At 41.7% G+C, this 23,934-nt stretch overlaps 1 protein-coding gene across 2 annotated transcripts in view; it reads left to right on the top strand.

The window, feature by feature from the left end:
* Window positions 1–245: 245 nt before the first annotated feature.
* The window catches only part of khdrbs3 (KH domain containing, RNA binding, signal transduction associated 3), a 125,551-nt gene continuing 101,862 nt past the window's right edge, over window positions 246–23,934 (top strand). For both annotated transcript variants that reach the window (XR_005641328.1, XM_039821142.1), the window contains exon 1: window positions 246–788. Coding sequence is in view for 1 of the 2 variants with exons in the window: in XM_039821142.1 (XP_039677076.1) it covers window positions 698–788 (91 nt within the window). In the remaining variant the exon portion in view is untranslated. The remainder of the gene's footprint in view (window positions 789–23,934) is intronic.

Here is a 23,934-nt window from a genome sequence, read left to right as displayed (position 1 = left end):
ACAAAAAAACATTTTTCATTTTTCTGGAAGGACTGGCTTTTTGTTAGTTTGAAATGGTGGCTTTTGTCAGAAACAGGCACTTTGCCCGAGCTCAGTGTTTGTGAATTGCCGCCCTTGTATCGTGGTAACTTTATGATAATGATATGCTAATGAGGGGAGACTCAGCACCGCGGCCAGCTCCGTCGTGTACGTTGCTCCGCCCCTTCCACCGGCTGCATGTCGGTGACCAATAGCTGCCGCTTCCTCATTTCAGCACTGGATACAACAGAGGGAGCTTCAAAGAGACCCAGACTGTCTACCCAGAGAGGAGAGGGAACCTCACACCGGCGGGCTGTGATGCGTAGCGGGGCTCTGCTGGCTGAACAACACATCGATGGGATAAAACCTCCCGGTCACATTTAACCGCGTATTGTGTGTAGTGTATGTAGGCTATGTGTGTGTGTGCGTGTGTGTATGTGCGTGCCGCGAGGACTGAAGAAATGCTCTTGTAGCGCGAGCGCGAATGACACTATCGCCCGCGAGTTTGCTTCGCAGAAATATTCGGCGGTGCCCTAACTTGGAGCCGTTTGGACGTTGAGCAAGTTTTTTTCTTTTGGTTTGTTGTTGTTGTATTTACTTCAAATAACATTCGAGTCGTTTACTTGGAGAACCCCCCCCCCCCCCCTAAAAAAGAAAAGAAAAAAAAGCCCAGGACGAGATGGAGAGCGACAAGTACTTGCCGGAGCTTATGGCAGAGAAGGACACGCTGGACCCGTCTTTTCAGCACTCTATGCGGCTACTGGATCAAGGTAGGCTAAAAATGTCCGTGGTAAAATACTGAAGTAAACACTTTTAGCTGTGTGAGAACAGTCCCGAGTCCATTCCACACCGTTTCGGGTTTAACGCTCGGTGTTGGTGCTGCAGGCTACATCATGACTCCACCGGCACCGCCTACTTCAAGTTATAAATACGAGGTTTGTGGGTCTACTTACAATTTCCTATTTGGTCACGCTAAAATAGCGAGGTCCTTTTTAGCAGCATGGCTGTTCTGCCAAGTTGTTCCACAGCAAACTGTGCCATATAGCCAGCCTCCTGTTCTGTAGCTGTAGAGGCAGGTTTGACTGAAGACTGCACCTGCTTCATTGCTCAGCCCCCGAGGTTAACAAACTTTTCATTTCAATTGGACAAGTTTGGGACATGAGACCACCATACATGAAGACATTCTACCCCCCCTCCCACTCAAAATAAGGATTTTTGCCGCAAGTTTTCATCGGGCACAAAGCTGGGGAAATGTAAGTGATAGCAAAGTAAATATTTGTACAGAAAAAAAAAAATGCACCTATTTTTGATGGCATAACATAAAATGATAGCCCACAGTTTATGTATTGAAGTAGAGCTCGGTGATGTAGAAAAAATAAAAATAAATCAAACATCACGATATTTTTGACCAAATACATCAATGTCGATATTGCTGCGATATGGGTTGACTATTGGTGCTTTCGCAAAATATTTACACAATGAGAGTTTTGGTAAATAATCACCGATAATGTGGATACAATGACTAAGTGGGTAAAGGCGAATAATAAAACGGCTAATAAGTCTGGCAAGTTAAGAAAATTAGATCACTTTAATGCAATGCAGCTTTTAAAACCAGGAAAAGACAACCCTTGTTTAAGGTGATATCTAGCCTCATATATCGATGTCCATATAATATCGATATATTGCGCGGCCCGAGATAAAAGCATCAGTTAAACCCTAAATCCATCTGGCATCCCAGTTTGCAGGCTGCAGTCATCTCTATCCCATGCCGACACGTGTAAGCCGTGGTGCAAGCGGGGGAATAATCACACACTTATTCAAATGCACATGTGTTTCCTCCTTTGAAGAAGTGGACGTGACCGAAATGGAATTTTGAAGGGATGGAGCAGCAGCAGCAGCAGCAGCAGCAGCAGCAGCGACGGCACTTGCAGACGCTTTAATTAATCCTCTGCACATTGCACAGCCCCTCTGCTTTTGAAGCTGTCTGAATGTTGCTTTTTCCTCAGTCGCAGCCCCGCGATGCTCCTCATTGTGGGAAGCGCACTGTTGTGGAATCCAAGTGCATCCTTCAAGTACCGCTCATGGGCTTTGTCTCGAGTCTTGCAGACAGACTGTTGTCGGCTTTAAAGGTAACAGACAGGGAACACTAGTCTGTAGGCAGTCCTGCTGCACTGTAACTCATCCTATCGAACCCCTAGATGCAGCTCCTGCACCAAGCTTGTTTAACTAGACAACCATGTCCCTTCTAGCTGGTGCTTCCCAAACACGGAAAACACAAGGGGTCCTTCAAATGGTTCCAAAGGGGCCCCTGCAAAGTGAGGCATGATTTCATATAATTGTGTTTTCTTTCTCTGTGTTTTCTTTTTATTTTTTTTTTATTGTCAGCGCGACATCAACTGCCACAATACACACATTGCGAAAGGCTGCGACATATCGCGAAAGACACTCTGAGATTTTTGTGTTAGTTGAAAGAAAATATGAGCAGAAAACTACACTCTTTTTAGTGGTGCCTTTTTTATATTCAATTCAATCCAATAAAAGAAGGTTGGCAATGATTTCATTTGTTTTAAATTCAACAAGCAATGTGTTGTATTTTAGCAGAATAATGAAAGCAGCAAAGTCGCAGAACTGAGCACACTTTATTATCTGTTTATTGATCGCAAGTAATATCGTTATCGCGATATTTTCCTCGTATCGTGCAAGCCTAGCGTTAGAGTTTAGTGACACGCACAAAATGACTTTTTCTGGATATTCTGACATCTTCTAAACCTGTTATATGACTATACAGTTACTTGATTTCCATTATTGATGAAGCTGCATGACTATTTTCCCAATTAATTGATTAGGTCTAGTCCGTAAATAGTGACCAATGTCCTTCAGAACTCCGTAAAGCCCAATGTGATGTCCGGAAAGTGCTTGTTTTCTCTGACCACAGTCCAAAACCCAAATATATTCAGTTTACAGTAATATAAAAAACCAAACAGAAAAGAAGCAAATCCTAAATGGTTAAGCTTGCAGTAAGACATATTTTCATATTTTGCTTGGAAAAACAATCAATAAAAATAGTCATGAATCCATTGTGAAAATAGTTGCTGAGGAATTTTCTGTCGATTGGCTACTCGATTAACTGACTGTTGACGGAATACAAATAAGTGAAGCTTTTCGTCTCTACATTACTGTCTGAAATGATCACAAATGCAAAACACTTCCCCTCTGCTAGAATCAGGCTGTATCATACTGGATTGAGTTCTGTGGTCAAATGAATGACATTTTGAAATTGTTGGGAGTTTCTGACATGAAGGAGTTTGGCGCTCCTGCTATTTCCTTTTAGATGGGCTACTAATAACATAATTGTAATGTGCTGGTTAGAAAAGAAAAGTGGGGCGCCCGGATAGCTCAGCTGGTGGAGCGGGCGCCCATATATAGAGGTTTACTCCTCGATGCAGCGGGCCCGGGTTGGACTCTGACCTGCGGCCCTTTGCTGCTCCCCCCTCTCTCTCCCCCCTTTCATGTCTTCAGCTGTCCTGTAAAAATAAAGGCCGAAAATGGCCACAAAAAAAAGGAAAAGAAAGAAAGAAAAAGGAAAGTGACACACATCTTCGCTGTAGTGTAGAGAATAAATATGTAAGACCCACCCTTCATACAGTATATAATCACCGTTTTATATAGTGATGTGTAAAATGAAATACTTGTATAAAATGACTTCTAATGATAATGTATGTTGCAGTTAATGGATGTAATGGCCAGGCCGATATCGGTTTCGGATTGGAGTCTTGTTTGAAAGAACAGATGTAGGTTAATGCATCTGGCAGTGAGCTGATTCATGTACAGTAAGGTGAATTCATTCCAGTCTGTGAGGAAGATAAGGCTGTGTTTTACTCAGCACTTTTTGTTATCAGCTGGTTTCTCAAATCTGGGTTAGTCTTTCTGTGAATACATATTCGCCTCACTGATAGAAAGACCTGAGCACTGAATACTTAATGGCGAGTTGAAAGACGCTTACCAACCACTTCACACCGCAGGTACCCTGTAGAGTTATAGCAAATATTGTCCATTCCCCAAAATTGAATAAAAATGATTGGAATACTTAGAATATGAAACAGGACAAGCCAAAAAAAGAACTTTAGAGTAAATGTCCTCAATGTGTTTTACATTCAAATGGTAACACAAGTTCTTGATATAACACTTCCAACAAAGTTAGTTTGTGATTTTTAGTTTTTTTCTGGTGGGGGTAAAAATTGCAGTTGGCCACCATCGCAAGCGGCAGAATTAATCCGTGACATTTTATGAAGTAAGCAGAACTCTGCGGTGCACAAAAAATTGGCCGAAAGCGTCTGCCACAACTCCAAAACTGTAAATACTGTTATCTCTGTCTTACACAACAGATGGAGCATGATGCAGCTTAATAGAGCACTTCTTCTGCCATCTTGCTGATGAGTTCTGGACTTGATTATGCAATTGGCAAGGGATGCAGGGAACAGAGCTAGAGTAACTAGAGTTACTGCGTGCAAACGGAGAATATGAGATTACTCCAGGTCTGGAGGGACTTCCATTCTGGAGAAATTAGGGGGAGCATTGTGTTCGAAGCTCGGGGACAGGGCGGGCTGCGTTGATAAGTTTGGGCCATTCGCAGAGCTCTTATCCCCCTAAGGACCATATCTCTGCCCCTGTGACAAGCCTCATACAGTCAGCTGCAGACACTGGGAGCTGGAGAAATATCTTAAGCCAAAGTAAGAGACAAGCAGGACCAGCTGCCTACATGGAATGAAAAAATCCTCCACAGCAGCATACTAATTAAGGGCCTCTAGGTAGGGCTGCACGATATTAGGAAAATATGTAATCGCGATTATTTTTGACTGATATCGCGATTGCGATATGATTCACGATATTGGAGGGAATGATCATTTCTGTATAAGTGTGATTTTCTTTTCTTTTTTTTGCCAGGATCTGTACCAAACAAATATTTTTTTCTTTAGTCTGTAGGATACGATTTGTTGGCCGGGAGGTCTCTGCAGCACCACAATACTTTATTTTAGAAGGGTTTGACAAATATGTTGCTTTTAACAAATATTGCGCCCCCGCGCGATTTGGATACTGCACTAGTTCATATTGCGATTTCGATAAAATTGCGACTAATTGTGCAGCCCTACCTGTAGGTATGTAAACAACTCGTGAGGCATGAAGTGCTCAGTTATTTACATGAAATCGATGCTACCCTACAGCACATGGTGCCACAAGGGCTACAAGTTAGGGCTGTGCTATGAATTACAATTACAAATTCCTAACGATCACAAAAACAGAGCAATCAAAATTTTTCTCATTACGTTTTGCAAGTAAACTCTTATTTGGCGTTCTGAATGAAAAACAGGAAAAGTATTGAGAGGAATTTCAAGCTGTTTTCACTGTTGATTTTTTAAATTCAGTAATTGCAACATCTTTCCAAAAGTCAATAAGTAATTGTGTTAAATAATCAAAAAAAAAATCTTAACTTCAGGGCTGTAACTTTATCATTTGAAATTCCAATAACCATTCTAACATGGGGTTGTTGCACTGAGCAAACTAGGCTGTTGTTGTCGTCTTCGTACAGAATGCGAAAAGCAATTATTCTGATTATTCTGATCATCACAGCAGTAAGGACTTTTATCATTGAAATAGAGTTCCCATTGCTGAACAGTATAATGACTATCATCTATGGATGAATTTCCAGAAAGTTGTGTAAACAACAATGCGTTCAAAATGTAGTCAATCCCTGCACCAGATGTATTCTGTTTGTTCAGTATGTGGATGCAGAGCAGCGTGCAGCCCACTCTGAATCTTTCAGGACCTCTAGCCCAGTTTGCACGTTGCAACCTAGTGCTTTTTAATTGGAAATTCCACAGCAGGAGCACAGCACCATGTTTGCATTGAAGTAACGGCCTCAGCTATCTTATCCACAAAGAAAAACAACAATAAATCATACATTATCTGGCCAGACTGAGCAGGTAGGGGGGGAAAGTTGTCTTATTTAAGACATGATGCCCCATTGTTAATTCCTACATTTCCATCTCATCAACAGAACAGAGGCCTATTTTTAACCGTGCTCGGGTTTTGCCCCGAGTGAGAGCAGCTCCTGGGTTAGAATGCCCAGAAGTGTACGGAAATAAGCTTTGGCGTAGGATCAAAGGCAGCGATATCATTTTGTTGGGGAAACAGTGCTTGATAGCGATAATGATCTGCGGATCTGCGGCTGGCCGACATGCTGAGCCACACACTGAGGTGGAGCCACAGCCGCGGCCCTGAACCTGTCAGAGGCCGAGAGCTGACTGGGGATTTGACCCGCAGATGTAGTGAACTTGCAAGTGAACTGGAAGAGGGCAGACGGGGGAGCTCCAGCAAACCCGCTTTGCATTCAGACATGCAGTGGTAGGCTGCTGAGCCGCGCTGTGGCCAAGAGGTGTTTGCAGAGCTCTGTCTTTGCTTTGCTGAAGCTCCCACTGGAATCCAGAGTTCGGAATGTAGGCCAGGACTAACACAGGCAGATCCCAGCTATAAAAGCTAACCGCACCTCGTTTGCAGACGCAACGGGTCACATGCCTGCATTAATTTCTCACTTGTTAATACCGCAATAATGAGCCGATGATGCTGTAATTTCCCCACTCAGGTACAGCACTTGATATGATGCCTTTTAATAGAGTTAAAATGTCAAACCTGGAATATTAACACGAGTCACCGGTGTTCCTCTGCATGTAAACAAAACAGACACAGTAGTTCACAATGAGAGGTAATCAAATCTATTATAAAAGTGCTGGAAGAAAGCTGTGTGCAGTCATTTCTAGCGTCACCTGGATGAGCATAATTAACCCAGTGTTTGAAAAACAATAAACCATTAAAAGCCTGACATGCATTGTGTATATATTTAAAGCTGCATTAATCAATATTTCTACAGTACATGAACAATGGATAAAATGTCAAAAAGTTTGTTTTACTCCCACTGCTCCAATGAAAAAAAACATGGTTATATTTTTTAAAGGACGGTAATGTTTTAGAATTGGCGCCGTACTTCAGATATCCGACAGCCTTATGCTTTACAGTGAAAATTCAATTTGACTTTCGTTTTTAAGGTCATGGTTTGATTTAATTTTTTTTAAACATGAACAGCAATTTCAGAATAGGAGCCATTAGATGGGAGAAATGTACTTTGCAACAACAATTTGAGTTTCTCAGAGTTTCCGAGGCACAGTTGAAATTGGAATTGCCGATCCTGCTTTTTATTTTGATAGTCGAAATCGAAAGCTGATTTCCAAAATTTGATTTAAAGGGGCGCTATGCAGTTTTGGCTATTTCTTTGCTGTAGAGCTCCCCCTACAGCTCCAGAATAGATGTTTGGCAGCTCCTATGTTTACTTGTGTCTGACTCCTCTCTCGGTCAGTCTGCCGTTTCCTCTTCCTCTGTTCCTCCGACAATGCTTTCCTAGCTTTCTGCTTCTTTTTTGCCGGCTCAGCCGTGATGATAGTGTGAAAAACGCCATTGCTACCTTGTTATAGCAGGTCCCTGAATGGGCGTATGTGTGCAGTACCGTGAAGCAATTTGTTACATCATGAGACCTGATATCACGCGATCCTTCCTGACACCTAGGCCGGCGGCTCGCCGGGCGAAAGTTGCAAGGCTGGTTTTTCCGCTCACAGATGCTAAGGGGGGGAGTGAGATAGGGCTGCACAATTAATCGAATTTTAATCACGATCACGATTTTGGCTTCCCACGATCAAATTTGCGTGATCGAGCGATATTTAAAATGCGTCATTCCGTTCATAGAACAGTTTTTGCAAAGCCAATCTAGCGCTCCATAAACCACTGTTTGATCACATGTCTCCATGAGCCAATCAGAGCTGTTCCCTGCCTGCACCGCGCAGCTTAGATTTCTAGTTTCTAGATGTAGACAGTCAGAGGACAGAGTAACGTGAGGAATATTCCACAACAGGTAGCAGTCGGTCATCATAAGCCGGTCACAATGTTTACCAGTTTACCAGTAAACGCAACGTTTTGTCCCGTCTGTGTTGTTTTTCAGACAACAGCAGTGACCATAGTGCTAGTTTGTGTCTTTTAGCTCATAGCTTTAGCAGCAGACTGTTGGACGTCCCGCTGTTGGAAACCTACAGTGAAATACAGACACACTACACTGTTTAGCAGTCAGCATTTTAGCCGTGTTTAATCCAGTTACTACTGTGGCTAACGGTAGGCTAACGTTAGCTGCTGTGTAACGTGTTATTAGTGTTTACTAGCGTGACATTCAGCGATGTTTATGTTGCCTCTAACGTGGGTTTCGGAGCATCAGAGCGCAACGCAGACATGTAAGTGGCAGTGTAATGAGCCACAGAAATCCGTGTAGCTATTTCGTCTGGTAGATAACAGGCACCACATGCGCCGTTAACGTGAACAGAAAATTGCGTTGCCTGTATCTTTCACGGCAAACATGCATGTGTGGAAAGCGGTCGCACAACAGCTGAAATGGCATACTCCTTCACAGTATCCTTCAATAAAGGAGGAATGTAGCACAATATGGATGTATTAGTAGGAATGTAGCACAATATGGATGTAAAAGCAGTTATAATTATATAATTATGTGACAATAAAATTTTGTTTTGGCTAAAATCAACAAATAATCGTGATAATTAATCGTGATCTCAATATTGATCAAAATAATCGTGATTATCATTTTGGCCATAATCGTGCAGCCCTAGAGTGAGACGACCACCATTCAACTAGAAACAAGTCATATAACCATTCCAATGACTCCGAAGCTGTTCAGTTAAGGTAACTTAAGGTAAAAAGACTGCATAGTTCCCCTTTATACCGTGACACCCCTAGTAGTTTTAGTATTCATCATCATCATGTCACAGTCCCTTTTATGACTCTTTCTGTACCTGTTTTCTGCTTAAACCCCGTTCAAAAAGTCATACCACAAAACAAGTTATTAATTGCTTTAATTAATTTACTCCTCACCATCTGTTGGTTCATTACTCTTTTCTTGCATAGAAGCGATTCTATCATCGTCCATGCAATACCTTCACCATATTGCACGGGACACATTCTCCACCTGGCACAAAACTTGCCCTGGGCTTGGTTTGTTGATGCAATGTGGAGACTGTCAAATTCCCATGTTGAACATGCTGCTCCAGTATTTATACTGCATTCATATTTCAAATGACACAAAGATGAGCATTTTCCTTCTCCACCTGCATTCATACATTGCTGAGGGCCTGCCTTGAGCTGTCTGCTAGGACGGCTATTCAAAAGGAGACTCCCAATTAAAGCGGCCAGCCAGGGCAGCTTAAATAATGCAAACTCTACTTGTGTAGGCGTAGGAGTATGCTGAAAGCTGATATTCCACATCTCTGGTAAGGAGATCATTTAAAGATGTGTGTTGCTGGGTCCTTGGCACAGCTGGACAGTTTTTTCTTTTTTTATACAGGTGCCAATACAGGCACTTTGCATGTTCTTCCCGTGTTTGCGTGGGTGCTCTGCTTTCCTCCCACCATTAATACATGCATGCTACTGTAGGTAACTCCTGCCATACAGCTCAACAATGTGGTTCTGGAAGTAAGCTCCCACTCAAAAGCATTTTAATTATTAGCCATGATGTCTAAACCAACCACGGACCCACGGTAGACTTACCACAAGCTATGTGAAGGTTTATGTCTCTGTAGAAGCCAGAAGTCCGTATCAAATCTACCTTGTTTTAAGAAAAACATTTGTTTTATTCGTGAGGTCATGGACAAGGGCTACCTACTCTGCCTACAATCCTAAGTGTAACAGCGACATCTCTGATTGCTGGAGCTATTGCTATAAAACCGCTATTGCCAGCTGCTACCACTGAAGACTACTATCGTTTATGTACACAGTCTTGTACCGCTTTGCCTTTTTCAAAATGTTCTTTTGGGCTGAATCAAATGTTTTATGGTCACAATTCATCTAGTAGCTGGTCGGCTTGGTTTCAGGCTCAAAACACTTTATATAAGCATGTAATGAAATGTCAATGGAGATATTGAACGGGGAAAAACACTTCCGGAATCAGAGACATTCAAAAAGTGTCACTGCTGAGCTCCTTTGCCCTTGACGTAGGTTCTGGCATTACAACTGGATTTGGACCCCAGGTGCCGAACTATGGCTGCCCACTGCTCCTAATCAGTTAGGATTGGTTAAATGTAGAGCATACATTCCCTGATATGTAAATGTAGTTTACATATCATACCATTTTTTCATTTAACAAAGAAAGCCAAAATTCTCAAATGTTAGAGTCTAAACTCAACCAGCCATACAAGAACATAAAAATTACAATTTGCGTTAACAAAACTACAGATTGATGTTAAATGCCAACTTTCACTACTTGACGTTTTTTGATACTTGGTGCTTTAGACACATTTCATTTGGTAACAGGACAGGACGGATATTGAAAAGGAGCCCATGGCATCATCCCATGAACAATATAGCCTCTGCCTTAGCTTTCCCTTCATCACTTATACGGTAGATCCAATAATCCTCATTTTATTAGATGATAATTGGCTCCGCAGTGCTGCCCAAGACAGGACGCAGACGGACTAGGATTACACTGGATTAGTTTGAAAAGCAGAAGAAACCCCCAGACTGTATCACCCTGTTTACTGTGCCTGAGGCTGTGAGACAAAGGGACATGGGGATGGAAAGGACACCGAGGGTATACGAGCGGGTTGGCAGGGCTGTAGAGAAAGTAAGAGTCTCTTTCCCCAGGGAAAGGTTATTTGTAAGGGGATTGTACCAAAGTCCGTTACAAAAGGGAAAATACAATCTAAGGAGGGGAACAAAAAATGGAATAGCGGAATGGAATTGGAGTTGAAATGGATAAAAAAAAAAAAAAAAAAAAAGTAGTTATGGGAGTGCTGTCGAAGATGCGTTAGTGATAAATAGAAAAGTTCAGATGTCTTAAAAGAAAATATAGGAACTCCCAGGCTACTGCTGCCTTCTGCTTTCATACCATAAACCTCAGTCATCTTCAATAACTAAAACACAGGTGAAAAGCTAGAAGGAGTCTCATCCATGATTAAATCGGGGTAATTACTGCCGTGATGAAAGACAAATGTAATCTCATACTTCCTCAAAAGAAATTCATTGCTTGTTAAGTTTTGCCACTATGGAAGCCTTTTAAACACATTCTGCGCTCCACACATGTACATTACCATCCTTTTCAGTAGAGAATGAGAAGTATTCTAATCCTAGTTTCTTATTTCCTGCACTAAATTGCACTATCAGAGTTAATATTTGACTCTGGAGCTGGTTTTTACTTGAAGGGGTGATTTCTGTGGCCCTGCCTTGATCTCCCCGCGACAGCCACCGCTTCCCTTTCCCTCTTCTTCATTTATGTCGTTTTGTGTGGTTGGCACCTCTATAGAGTGGATTGCACTGGATTAGCTTCTCCGCCTTCCCAACTGATCCGATCCATTTTGTGTAATCCAACTCAATTTAATTATGTTTATCGTTCCACCTCGCTGCTGCCGAGGAGCAGCGGCAGCAAACCTCTACCAAGATAAGCCCAGGGACCTTGTGCCTTTTTGCTGGCAGAGTGTCTGCCTGAGCCTGTTGCTTTATAAACAGATGGTGTAAGTCACCTACACTCTCAGTAAATACTGTGTTCAGTACACTATTATGATTCAGAGCTCCCCTCAAACATCACTGAGACATGGCAAAGAAATAGCCAAGGTTGAAGATCTTGACCTCCATTTTCTTTTTGTCATGGGAATATGATGTTGGGAGAATTAATGTGCCCACTATGTATACAGTCTTCTTTATTACTTCTGTGAGTCTGATGCTTGGATGCATTAGATGTTGAAAGGTCACCATAAAAGCCTAAAAGCCTTTTTCAAACACTCTAGACACTGTAGACAGTGGGCACAGTACAAGGGCTCACAGGTAGCCCGACTGGTGTTCTTTCTAAACGTAGCAGGATTGCAGCCAAAGACGTTACATTTAATGGCAATGTTAAATGTATTTATTAGTGCTGTCAGTTAAACGCGTTAACGACATTAACGCAAAGCCATTTTAACGGCGTACATTTTTTTATCGCAAGATTAATGTTCTTTTTGGCCTAGCAAACGTTGTCGTTTTTTTCACATGCTGTTGCAACAACTAGTAACGTTAGAAAAACAACAACACCACACCAGATCTAGCTAGACCGGAAACAAAACAACAGGCACGCCGCACACACTTGTTTGGGCTTGCGAGCCGCCAAAGAGTAGTAGGCTAACGTTGCGTTTTGATCGGCTGGCGAGCGCGAGACGCCGAAATGGATGCCAATAAGATTCTGAATGGAAAGTTTACTTTTAAAAAGTTGCCAAATAGTAGACAAGACCAAAGTGATCTGTGCGTTTTGTCGTTGTGAACTGAGCTATCGTCGCAGCACGTCCAGTCTGAAATACCACTCGATGATGGCCAAACACAAAGCTACTCCGAGCTCCTCACGGATGACTGAGCTTCTCACCCTATCTCTGAGGGAGACACCAGCCACTCTCCTGAGGAAACCCATTTCAGCCACTTGTAACCTGGATCTCGTTCTTTCGGTCATGACCTTACCAAACGTCTAGAACTAAATGGCATACTGCTTGAGGTGCTCAAAGTGTAAAAAAAATACATTTGAAATTTAACAGCAGTGCCTCTTTCCAGAAAGAATGACCTGGTTACTCAAGATAATCCACAGACATGGTTGTGAGCAGTTTCATGTAGGACCTATTTTCTTTCTACCGAACTACACCTGCCAACCGTATCACTGTGCAGAAGGAAGTCTACTCCTGGACGAGGTGGCTAACCTCTAGCGCCGCTGCTACGCAGCTAGCGCCGATACAACGCAGCTACTACGCAGCTAGTGCCGCTAGTGGTTAGCCACCTCATTCTCAATGGCAAAACACTGCTAAAACACACACAAGTTCACCCTAATCTACAAAATAAATTGTATTGAACATGTCCCTGTTCTGCAGCTATTCCACGCAAAATTGGAAGTGCGCTCTCGTTTAGAAGAAGTCTCCCGGCTAATCCTGCCTTGTACTGAACGAAGTTGGAGAAACAGCTAGCTGATGTGGTATTAGCTAAAGTGGTTAGCACACACCAAATGTTTCGGCCGATGACGTAGACGGCCCTGCAGATTTTGAACAGCTCACCCGGAGACTGAAGGCAGGACACATTCAGAAACCCGTACATCACTCAAAACAGCATGTTTTTTTTTCTCCAAGTTTGTATGCATGTGGAAGCACCAGAGACACAAAAATAACACCCCAAATCCCAGAAAAAGTGATTTATTTTCATAATATGGGCACTTTAAAATGTTTTTATTTCCAGTGGCTTAGGCCTGGTGGGGGGAAACTTAGGCCCGGTGGGCCACCAGGCTTGCAATACACTGGGGTAAACCCTGGTTTAAACTTCCTTCTGCCCAGTGATACTGTTGGCTGTAGCAGACACAAAAAAATCAATTTAATTTCACTTGGACGTTAAGTATTAAATGTCGCGCTCACCTTTTGAAAACAGAAAAAGAAGCAGAGGCTTTGGTGGCGGTGGGCATGAATCTTTAATGAGCGAGGGGGGGGGGGGGTATCAGTAAATGAAAGTTAAGTGCATTTTCTGGGTTTTTGGAGCAGGAAAAGTTATCTTGTAATGCACCGAGAGAGGAGGAGAGATGGATGCTCATTTAGCACCAGTGCCAAGAGACCCCTCCTCGTGTCCTGCTGGGCGGCTTGCTTGGCTGTGTCCCCCGTCTCTATTTTAAGAGCCTGATATTAAAGCAGAATTGTGTTCAGAGTTTTTTGGGACGTCTCCCTCTGTTTCTTGTGCCCTTTTCCTCTATTATATGGCATGCCAACAAAGTCATTTAAAAGTAGGATACGCTCAGCGGTTAACCATTTACTCAGGTACCGTACTTAAGTACAAATCTGAGGTACTTGTACATTACTTGAGTCTTTTCTTTTCATGCCACTTTCTACTTCTACTTCTAGAGGGAAACTCCACTACATTCATCTGACAGCTTTAGTTACTTTACAAATTTGCAAAGATTTTTGCACACAAAACACACATAGTTTATAAAATGCGATTGTTTTACTATAAATTAAACTCCCTAACAATATAACGGCCTACAAGTCCAGCTGACATGATTAGACCATTAAACGCACAACTGTTTCCAGTTTCTAAAGTGGGAGGATTTTTCTGCATTGTGTACTTTTACTTTTAATACTTTAAGTACATTTTCCTGATGATACTTACATACTTTTACTTTTCAATGCAGGACTTTTACTTGTAACAGAGTATTGTTTACAGTGTGGTATTAGTATCTGAATACTTCTTCCACCACTGGATACACTGCAAAGCACAATAATGTAATGTTCTTTATTTTTTTTTATTTCCATTATTACAGCACAGCGACCAGATGCAGCATGTATATTGTTTTTTTGTCAGCCTGTTAACATGTCACTGCTGTTGCAGTTGGCTGTAAAACATCCATTAAGTCTTACAGGCTAACCATAAACAAGGGGTCAAATCAGAATATACAACCCTCATAACAAGCACAATTATCCACTCTCTCCTTGGTGATAAAAATCATACTGTGTTACTGCTGTCTGTCTGACACTCCAACCGATGGCTCATATGCGCACCTTCACAGTGCCATTTGGCAGCACTTCTTGTTAAAGTTTGACCCAGGATTTGCCCAATAAGAGGATTGTTAAAGTTTGACCTGGAAGTGGATCCCTGTCTGTCTGCTTGTCAAATCTCTGTCTGGTTCTGAGGCCATTATTAGTCCACAGAAAGATATATATTTTTTTTGTATTTCCTTGACAAAACGAAGGCCTTGCAGCGTACTGTGAGGCTGTGCATGGCTCTCACAAAAGCAACACATTGGCGTTTTAATTATACAATCCTTTTATTTAAAAGGGACATCTGTTCTGCAAACAGAAATTATCTGGGCAGAGTTGTGGAGTTATAGTTGTTGCTGCTCAATACTGAAGAAAACAGCATTTATTTATTTTTTGTATAGGAACTACAAAGGAACAATACTTGAAAAAATATAATTATTCCATATTATGTATGATTATGCTAGTTAGCAGAGCACTTTTCCTTTCCCTTCCTTTTTTCTTAGAAATGCTGGCAATGTCGGTATTAAACAAGAACGAATGCCGCAGCTGCTTCATTTGAATCCATCAAATAACAATTTAACCTCTTGTTGTTTTGGTCAAAATCCTACAACTCATAATAACGAATGGGAATAAATTAGATAAAATAGACACTAAAATAAACACTATTTGGTGCAATTTCAACTTGGTTTTAAAGGGAACCACCTATTTTCGGACCAATACAAGCGGTGAAACCATGAAACGAACACAGCAGAGGAGTTGAATGATGAGGCTGTTTTATTTATTCTATATTGTCTTTACTGTCAGTAAATCCATTCAAAAGATGGAAAGAAAAACCACAAAATTTTAGTCCATCTCAATCATTTTCGACTTCCCTACCTTGTCTGTGGCACTCGGCCCCAAGCTCATTGGTTCCTAGACCTACCGAAGACCTACAGTAAATCTGTTAAAACAGGTCCCAAATATATAGTTGCATCTCTAAAAAGGGCTCAGCAGTTTCCTTAAAATAAAAAAGACTAACACAGGGCTAAATAGTGCATTTGTTAGGGATTATTTTCAGATGCGGATTAATACAAATTTGGTGCAGTAGTGAGTATTTGGGGCAGCAGCACGGTGTATTTAGGGTTTACTTAAAATAAACTACCTTGTGCGTGTTCATGCTAATGAAGGAACATATCACCCAAAACAACATTACACGTTAAGATTCTTTTACAGCTGTGCACAGCTCTGTCAATGACATATCACCGCAGCCGCAGCTATTTACTGTATGGGGCAGCTCATTCGTTAGTGAAGTATCACAGCTCAATCTTCTTCTGTCATATGTAATGCATCTCTGGGAAAGGTGATTGTAATTACAGCGAGCGTGCAGTCCACACAGTCGACGCCTCCTGAGCTGGCGCGTCGATGGGAGGCTGCACGAGGTGAATGGATAGGAATCAAGTTTATGGATCTGTGGTTCGCACGCGCCCACCCTTCTGCCGGAGGGCTGAGGTTTTAATTGCTGTCTGACCAGGGTTCAGTGTGAAGATGGGCCGCGTTGATATGAGAAGTAGGGGGGGGTTGTGGTTGTTGTATTGACAGTGTCTCATCCTGGAGGAGCTGATAAGAACACATGATCCAGGGAGACGCACGGAGGAGTGGATTGCGTTTCAGTTTTTCATTTCACAGGTTTTTTCGGGGTCTAGTGAGCCTTTTAGAGGCACCGCGCTGACAGCCACATACAGTACAACGTCTGAGGGCACAGGAGCAGGTTGACGTCTCGCAGAGGCTAACAGTATTACTGCAATTCCACAGCTGATGGAGAAAATGCCAGAGCAGGTGGCATGCATGACCAAAGAGTCTGTAACCTTGTAGCATCAATGAAACCGCTGCATGCACGAGGAGCATTGTATTCAAAATCAATGAGGGAAAAGTGCGTTGATTTACAAAAGAAAACACAAACACTGGGGGCCACGGCGCATGATTTATATTAACTGGAGCATCTGCTCCGACACATTTAGGCAGAAAACAAATGAATGTCATCTCCCTACTTAGTTTATTAATTTGCGTACTGTCATTAGCTTTTCAAATGATTGAACTTAATTAACCATAAGAAATAATCTCATCTAATTTTGCATTGTTACATCTTCTGTCATTTTTCATCTTTGAATTTGGCTATTTCTATGCCAAAATATTACACACATTTCGCGTTCAATGTTATTCTTTTCACGGTGGAAAAGTATCTGCTTTAAGACCCAAAACAAAAAAGATATATGTGGTTGCTAAGCGAATAATTAAAGTCCCCCTCCACTGAAAATGTGTTTTTCTTATGTTTATGTCTCTTAAAATGTCTGTCCTTTTAACTATACTGACTTCCTGTTTGTCACTAGAGTGGCATTTTCACATGCCTCTACTGAAGGGGGAGATGTCTGTGCACTTTCCTAAGATCTGAGATTCAAACATATCCAGGGCAAGCTTGATTAGGTACGTCACAGACTTGAAAGCCAATTCCTTGTCTAATACGCAAAAGCCGCAAAAGAAACCCGAAACCTCCAGCGCAGCACGGACTGTCAGTACAGAGAGTGAAAACACACTGACATTGTAGCTGTCAGCCAGTTATAAGCTGACAAGCTAACGAACAGCGTACACAGATAACAGATTCTACCTACACTTAACCATTCCGGTACGTAGCCGATTTTAGTGCAAAACAATGTCCTCCTCTGAGCCTGGGTCTGACTGTTACCAGGTTTAGACAGGACGCTAAAACTCTTCCTGCCTGTGTAGCTCCGCGAACGGGCTGCCTGAGCTCCGTAAAACTGCCGTCCGCTCCTTTTACACCCCCAGCCTCCACCTTGCCCCCCCTCTCTCCTCCTCAGTAGCTACAGACACAGAAATGGCACATACTAAGGAAAGCTTATTGTGGGACTGGCTATAGTGGCTGTAATTCTGCACCAAGGCTGAATTTCAGGAAAGAGACTTCAGATACAGTATTAGGGGACCACTAAGGCCTATATAAAAGAGACTTCAGATACAGTATTAGGGGACCACTAAGGCCTATATAAAAGAGACTTCAGATACAGTATTAGGGGACCACTAAGGCCTATATAAAAGAGACTTCAGATACAGTATTAGGGGACCACTAAGGCCTATATAAAAGAGACTTCAGATACAGTATTAGGGGACCACTAAGGTCTATATAAAAGAGACTTCAGATACAATATTAAGGGACCACTAAGGCCTATATAAAAGAGACTTCAGATACAGTATTATGGGACCACTAAGGTCTATATAAAAGAGACTTCAGATACAGTACTAAGGGACCACTAAGGCCTATATAAAAGAGACTTCAGATACAGTATTAAGGGACCACTAAGGCCTATATAAAAGAGACTTCAGATACAGTATTAAGGGACCACTAAGGCCTATATAAAAGAGACTTCAGATACAGTATTATGGGACCACTAAGGTCTATATAAAAGAGACTTCAGATACAGTATTAAGGGACCACTAAGGCCTATATAAAAGAGACTTCAGATACAATATTAAGGGACCACTAAGGCCTATATAAAAGAGACTTCAGATACAGTATTAAGGGACCACTAAGGCCTATATAAAAGAGACTTCAGATACAATATTAAGGGACCACTAAGGCCTATATAAAAGCATCCAAAGAGCACCATGTCATGGGACCTTTAAATGTTAATCATAACATAGTAGAGTATTTTTTTGTACATACTTTAAAAGATTTTTTTTTTATTTAGTGAACAATACATGATATGAAAAAAAAATTATAATTTCCAAACAGGCTTTTGTAAATCAGTTCTGCTACACTCTGGTCAGGGAGAAACCTCCAGGATCACATCACTGATCAATATATTATGCGTAACAGAAGCCAAATATCGAGGCACACTAATTTATGTATCCAACCCTAGTGTAATGTGACATCCCTCCAAACACTTGACTTATTGTTCCTTTTACTCCCTTTGAGGCTGGGGAGTCTACAGCGCTGGAGGAAGAATTGCAATACATGTGTCATAGATCTCCCCAATGTGCTACTCAGGGTGGCCAGTGAGAGATAATTGTGACCCCTGCTGAGAGGGAACAGCCCAACTACAGGAGCCACCTTCAGGTCATCACAAGGCACTCGTTTAAAGCCTCTTCCTCCAGAGTTAAAGTAATCCTGGGCTTTTTACTCTCATACTTCTCATAACCTCTCCATTTTTGGAGGTTTCTACAGTTAGCAGCAAGGGGCCCCTCGGCAGATTTCCAATTCCAAGTTTTTTAATTGATGAACAACAGTGAATTTTACTGTATTTTTAGAATTTATTAGGCCCATTCTCAACCATCTACTTTAGTACGCTGAATTGGATTTTTATATGCCTAAACCCTATCCATGGATGTAGACATATGTTTTCCTCTTTAAAGCTAGACTATGTACATTTAGAAATGGATAAAATAGTCAACTTTACTTGGACTGGTATGAGCAGTAGCTTATGGTGGCAAATGTTTGCACACATTAGTTTAGTTATTGTCATATCAGTCATCAGATATGTCTTATACAAAAAATTGCCAATTGATGTAATTTATAAACAAATTCATGAAATCAAATTTTTTTTCTAATTCCCTCAACTCCCATCACATTAAAGCATTTGCATGGTAGCACAACAAGCTCATTCACACATGCACAGACCGCAGCAAAGTACATCCCATCTTTACTCCAATGTGCTGCTGTAGAACTCTCTCTGCCTCTCCACTGTAGCTGTATTATTCAGTTCCAGTCTACCTACTGTTCTCTCCACATAACACAAATAAACCCCCTGGCAATCGCTAGTGTCTGCCTCATTATCATATTTATTTAAAGGATCGTATGACCCATTTCATTCCGACATGGGTTCCTCTCGTCATGATTGAGTAGTCCCATATTTAAGGGTAGTCTCCAGAGACGCTGCGGTGCATAATGGGAACATTACTATTAAGCATAGTCAAAGGCCTGTCCTTGCCATTAAAATGAAAAGAAAAACACTTCTTCTGTTCCTAACTACTGTAAGCATTGCTTTAGGTTACAATGACCGAATTAATACATTCAAAAACTGCAGACTGTAAAAAAGGAGCCCTCGATCTTTCTATGTTGGAAATCCAACTCACGCGATCAATGATCTGTCATGTAAGCAATACGAGATGAAATACTGAATATGTTTGCCCGTTGGCTGCTGATATAGAGTTGTGTTGGTGAAAGGAAAGGGCTGCAGTGCCGCCCTTTGTAACGTGACCACTCTAATGGACCACATCTGATGAATGGTCATGATTGCACCAATAATACAAGGAGAAATCCATCTGATTGTCAGGTATACACATCAGTGCAAGCTTTAATGGCCGAATCTGTCACTAAACGTCTCGGGCCCGTTCACGACAACCACTGACCTGTGGCTGGAAATGGAAGATTAATAACAGGCCACCGGTCCATCTCTGATCGGAGTTATCGAATGGTTTCCTTCGGATACGTTTCTCCTGACTTGGCTACGTCTGGGCTGTATTGATCTACCACTTGCAAATTTATGGTTATGTTTCTTCAATTTGCACAAAGGCAAAAACATTGTTGTCTCTGCTGGCATCAATCATTGATTTCCTGCAGATGTGGCTGCGGCAGTGGGTCTCAACTCTATCTGTCCCCCCCCGTCCCGTCCCGGAGGCTCGAATCCTCCCCTTTTGTGACAGCGTGAATGTCATCGATGTTACTTTATCCATGTAATTGACCGTGACCTTCCCAATGCTTTACATTTAGGAAACGTTTATTGATGAAGCTTACTTTCTGGTGCTTTAAATACTGTACATGCTGATATGATATGGCTGTTTGCATGGGGGGCAGCAGATCATTGGTTTGTTGTTTCGGACTATTGAGCTGATTTCAAGCACCAGACTTCCTTGCTCTACTTAAGTTGGGGTGATGACTTTCTCAGCTCTACAGCCCCAAACTTTAGCCTCAAATTGATTTAAACATCAGCTTCTGCTTTAGCTTCAGATTTAGCTCTCCCCCAACCTGGCGACCCCCACCCCCCGCCCTCCATCCCCATTCTGTCTCGTTTAGCTTTGTTACACGGGGTTCCATTACCTCTGCCTTAGTCAAATGGCTGGGAGCTCTGGACTGATATTTCAACTGAGACATAATTAATGAGATGTGCATGTCTGGTTCTTTCTCCTTGAGCAAAGCACTGTAAGACGTCTGCTGGGATGAAGTATAGGAGCTAAGGGCAGCAGGAAGAGGAGCGGAGTCTCGCTGCAGCTACTGAGGTGTAGCAACAGTAGACGCGTTAACAAGCTATTTCATGTGTCTTCTATAGGGGAAAGAGACATGCTGCATTGGCATTGAATGGCAACACCTTTTTAACACAGTACATATTGTATAGCTCTGCTTGTTTAGATCAGGACTTCCAAAGACATTTACGAGTTCAGGGCTCTGGAATAGAAAAAAAGAAGAAAATGTACAAAGCTTTTATGTAGTCTGGGGTAATGGTTTAAAACACTACTTGTGTCGACCCCACAGAGTCTTCATTGAGGTGGAAATAATATAATACACTGGAAGTTCACAGACTGAAATGGAAAAAAAAATACAAAGAAAGAAACCAAGATTCACATTGTTAGGATATTAGTATCATGAGTTTTTTTTTATTTATAATAATACCTTTATCATTGAGTATGATCATCAATACAAGAACAATCAAGATAAGCGGTCTATAAAAAAAAAAAAGATTCATGATCTTTTTTAGAGATGAAAAAGTAGTTGATTCATTCATCATTCAGTAATCAGAAAATGAAACCGCAACAATTTCAATACACGGTTAATCGTTCAAGTAGTTATTAATCAAAAAATACCATAAATTCACTGGTTCCAGCTTTTCAAATGTGAATATTCTCAATGTTCATTAAGTTGATGGACACTATTTTCTGACATTTTATGGACAAAACGATTGATCAATAATGCAAATCTCTTAAATACAGTCCTAATCGTTTTCGTCATAAAGATATATTAAGGCATCAAATTTTGAAATACATTGTCTATATACAGTAGAGTACAAGTTTAATCAATCTGCTTTTGTAATTCCCCTCAGGGATCCAAATCGCCTGTGTGATGTCAGTCAGTTGGCAGTTTTCTTTGGGTTTGCACTTGTTTAGAAGTTTTATTGTCTGGAGTCATCACTCTTTTCTTTGTTTCTTCGGCCGTAGTAACTGTTGGGAACACTAGCTGATTTGTTTTTTTGTCTAACTGCGTGTCAATCACTGCTCATGCACACGCATTCATTCTCCCTTGTGGGGGGAAGAGCTTAGGAGACCGTTTTGGACTTTAGCGGAAAGGGGGGAGGGACTGAGAAGTTGTCGATGTTCAAATGTTTTGGCTGAGTCCTGGATCTTCACATCCTACCTACGGCACCTTTAACTTATTTGACGATAGATAGTGACTCAACAGACATTTATTGACATGAAAGTCTTTTGACGTTATTACTTTAGGTTCCCTCGATGTGAAACTGTTGAAGCACTTGGCTTCAGCATCTTTTTTACAAATGTTTTGCAGTCACAGGTCTAAATGTGAAAAAGTTGAATTCTGTCCAAATTGCTCTCAGATATTCCGAGCCAGAAATGGAAGTGGTGAGACTTGGCATTGTGTTTCCTGAATTTAAAGCCTGCTTAGAGGTGGAGAGAGAGAGCGCCAACAGTCAAATACATGTTTTGACAATTCTATTGTATTCAGTACAGGCTGTCTAACACTACTGCGCAGTATTGTTGCTGTTTTTGTTCATGTGGTTTATTCGTTGAAAGCTCTGGAAAGCAGTGTAGTAAACACAACAATTACAACAAAGCCTCTTTACCACAACGAATAAAGCCCTTTGGCTATGCTTAAATCGTCATAAACAGGATATGCTATGTTTTTGCATAACCATGTGTAATGACGGCTGTGGCGCTGCAGATCAACGTAAATTGTATTTAGAAGCAATTTTCTGGCTCTCGATCAACACCGTTTTCAATTTTATCAATTGACATAGTGTCTTCAAATGAGCGAATCCAGTGCAGATACTCAGAAATAACTTCTTTGTTGACTCTATAACCTTCCACAAGCTTTTCTGCTTGTTTAGTCTTACTGCCATTAAGATCATTTATTAAACGAGTTAGAGAATATAAAGGTTGTATGGAATTGATCGTAAAAAAAATAAATAAAAAATGTCTAACGTGTTTTTAGGAGTCAATAGTGTGTTTTTTGTGTGTTTTTTTTGTACGTTCTTATTTTCCACAGTTTCAAATTAGCAAGATTGGAAGATATTCTCTACCAGCATTACATTTAACAACACATTACGCGTGGATGACCTTTAGCTGCTGATATTCCATCCCATTATCACCTGCCCACAGTTGGCATGTATGTGCTTCAAAGGTGTATTTCGCACCCAGGCTTTCACAGCGATCATTTAATCGACAGTTTCCACTGCCAAGCCTCATGCAAACACACTTTCTATTACCTGTCACAGCACAACAACAGTCCAGATGCTTTTGTACAGATCTAAATAACCCATTAACCCTGTAAGGTGCAATTTAATTCCGACCGGCTCTAAGCACCAACTCGGACACCAACTGGGTGAACGTGACGACAGCAGTGGACAGCTGGCTCCTATATTTTTTTAACTCAGAGCTGCCGTGCTAATGATGTGCAGTGGGTGGTGATGCACTGAGACATTACACATGGCTCTGCCGTGGTGTGAGAATGGATTCTCTCTTCAGATGACATGAGGACACCTCTTCAATGTGTTGTACTGTGAACTGGCATCGCTCAATGGTGTTTTTTTTTCATTTTCACAGCCTAAAGGTGCTGACACAGCAAACAGACAGCACAGATCTAGTGGCGATGAAGGCCGACTCTGGTGTTGCCTCACGTCACCTGTGTCTTTGCCAAAACTTGCACTTGAACGCACCGCAAAGACTACAGTGGACCGCCAACTAGCACGTATGTTCTGCGCCTGCGTGAGAGGAAATAAGTCTCAATACCATCAGGCAGCGGTAATCTATTCATTTAAAAAAGGAAACCGGATATATAAACAGTTGCCATGATACATTAAAAAAACAGCGTTTTTTGCACAGAGCCGGCTCCTCTGCTTAGACACAACGGACACCGGGAGATGGCTAACCAGATTGTCCATCTCCCGAGCTGTCATCCATTCCCTCGGCAAAGAAATCTCCTTGCGCTGGGGAAAAGGAGGGACCAAGCAGCCTGCTGCGGCTGGCTGGCCAGTTAGCTAGCTCGCTAATTCCTCCCAACAGGCCTTCATGCTACACTGGT

Source organism: Perca fluviatilis, chromosome 13 (assembly GCF_010015445.1).
Source record: "Perca fluviatilis chromosome 13, GENO_Pfluv_1.0, whole genome shotgun sequence".
Lineage (NCBI taxonomy): Eukaryota > Metazoa > Chordata > Actinopteri > Perciformes > Percidae > Perca > Perca fluviatilis.
Note: the sequence above shows the minus strand (reverse complement) of the source record. Positions and strands in the feature narration are given on the sequence as shown.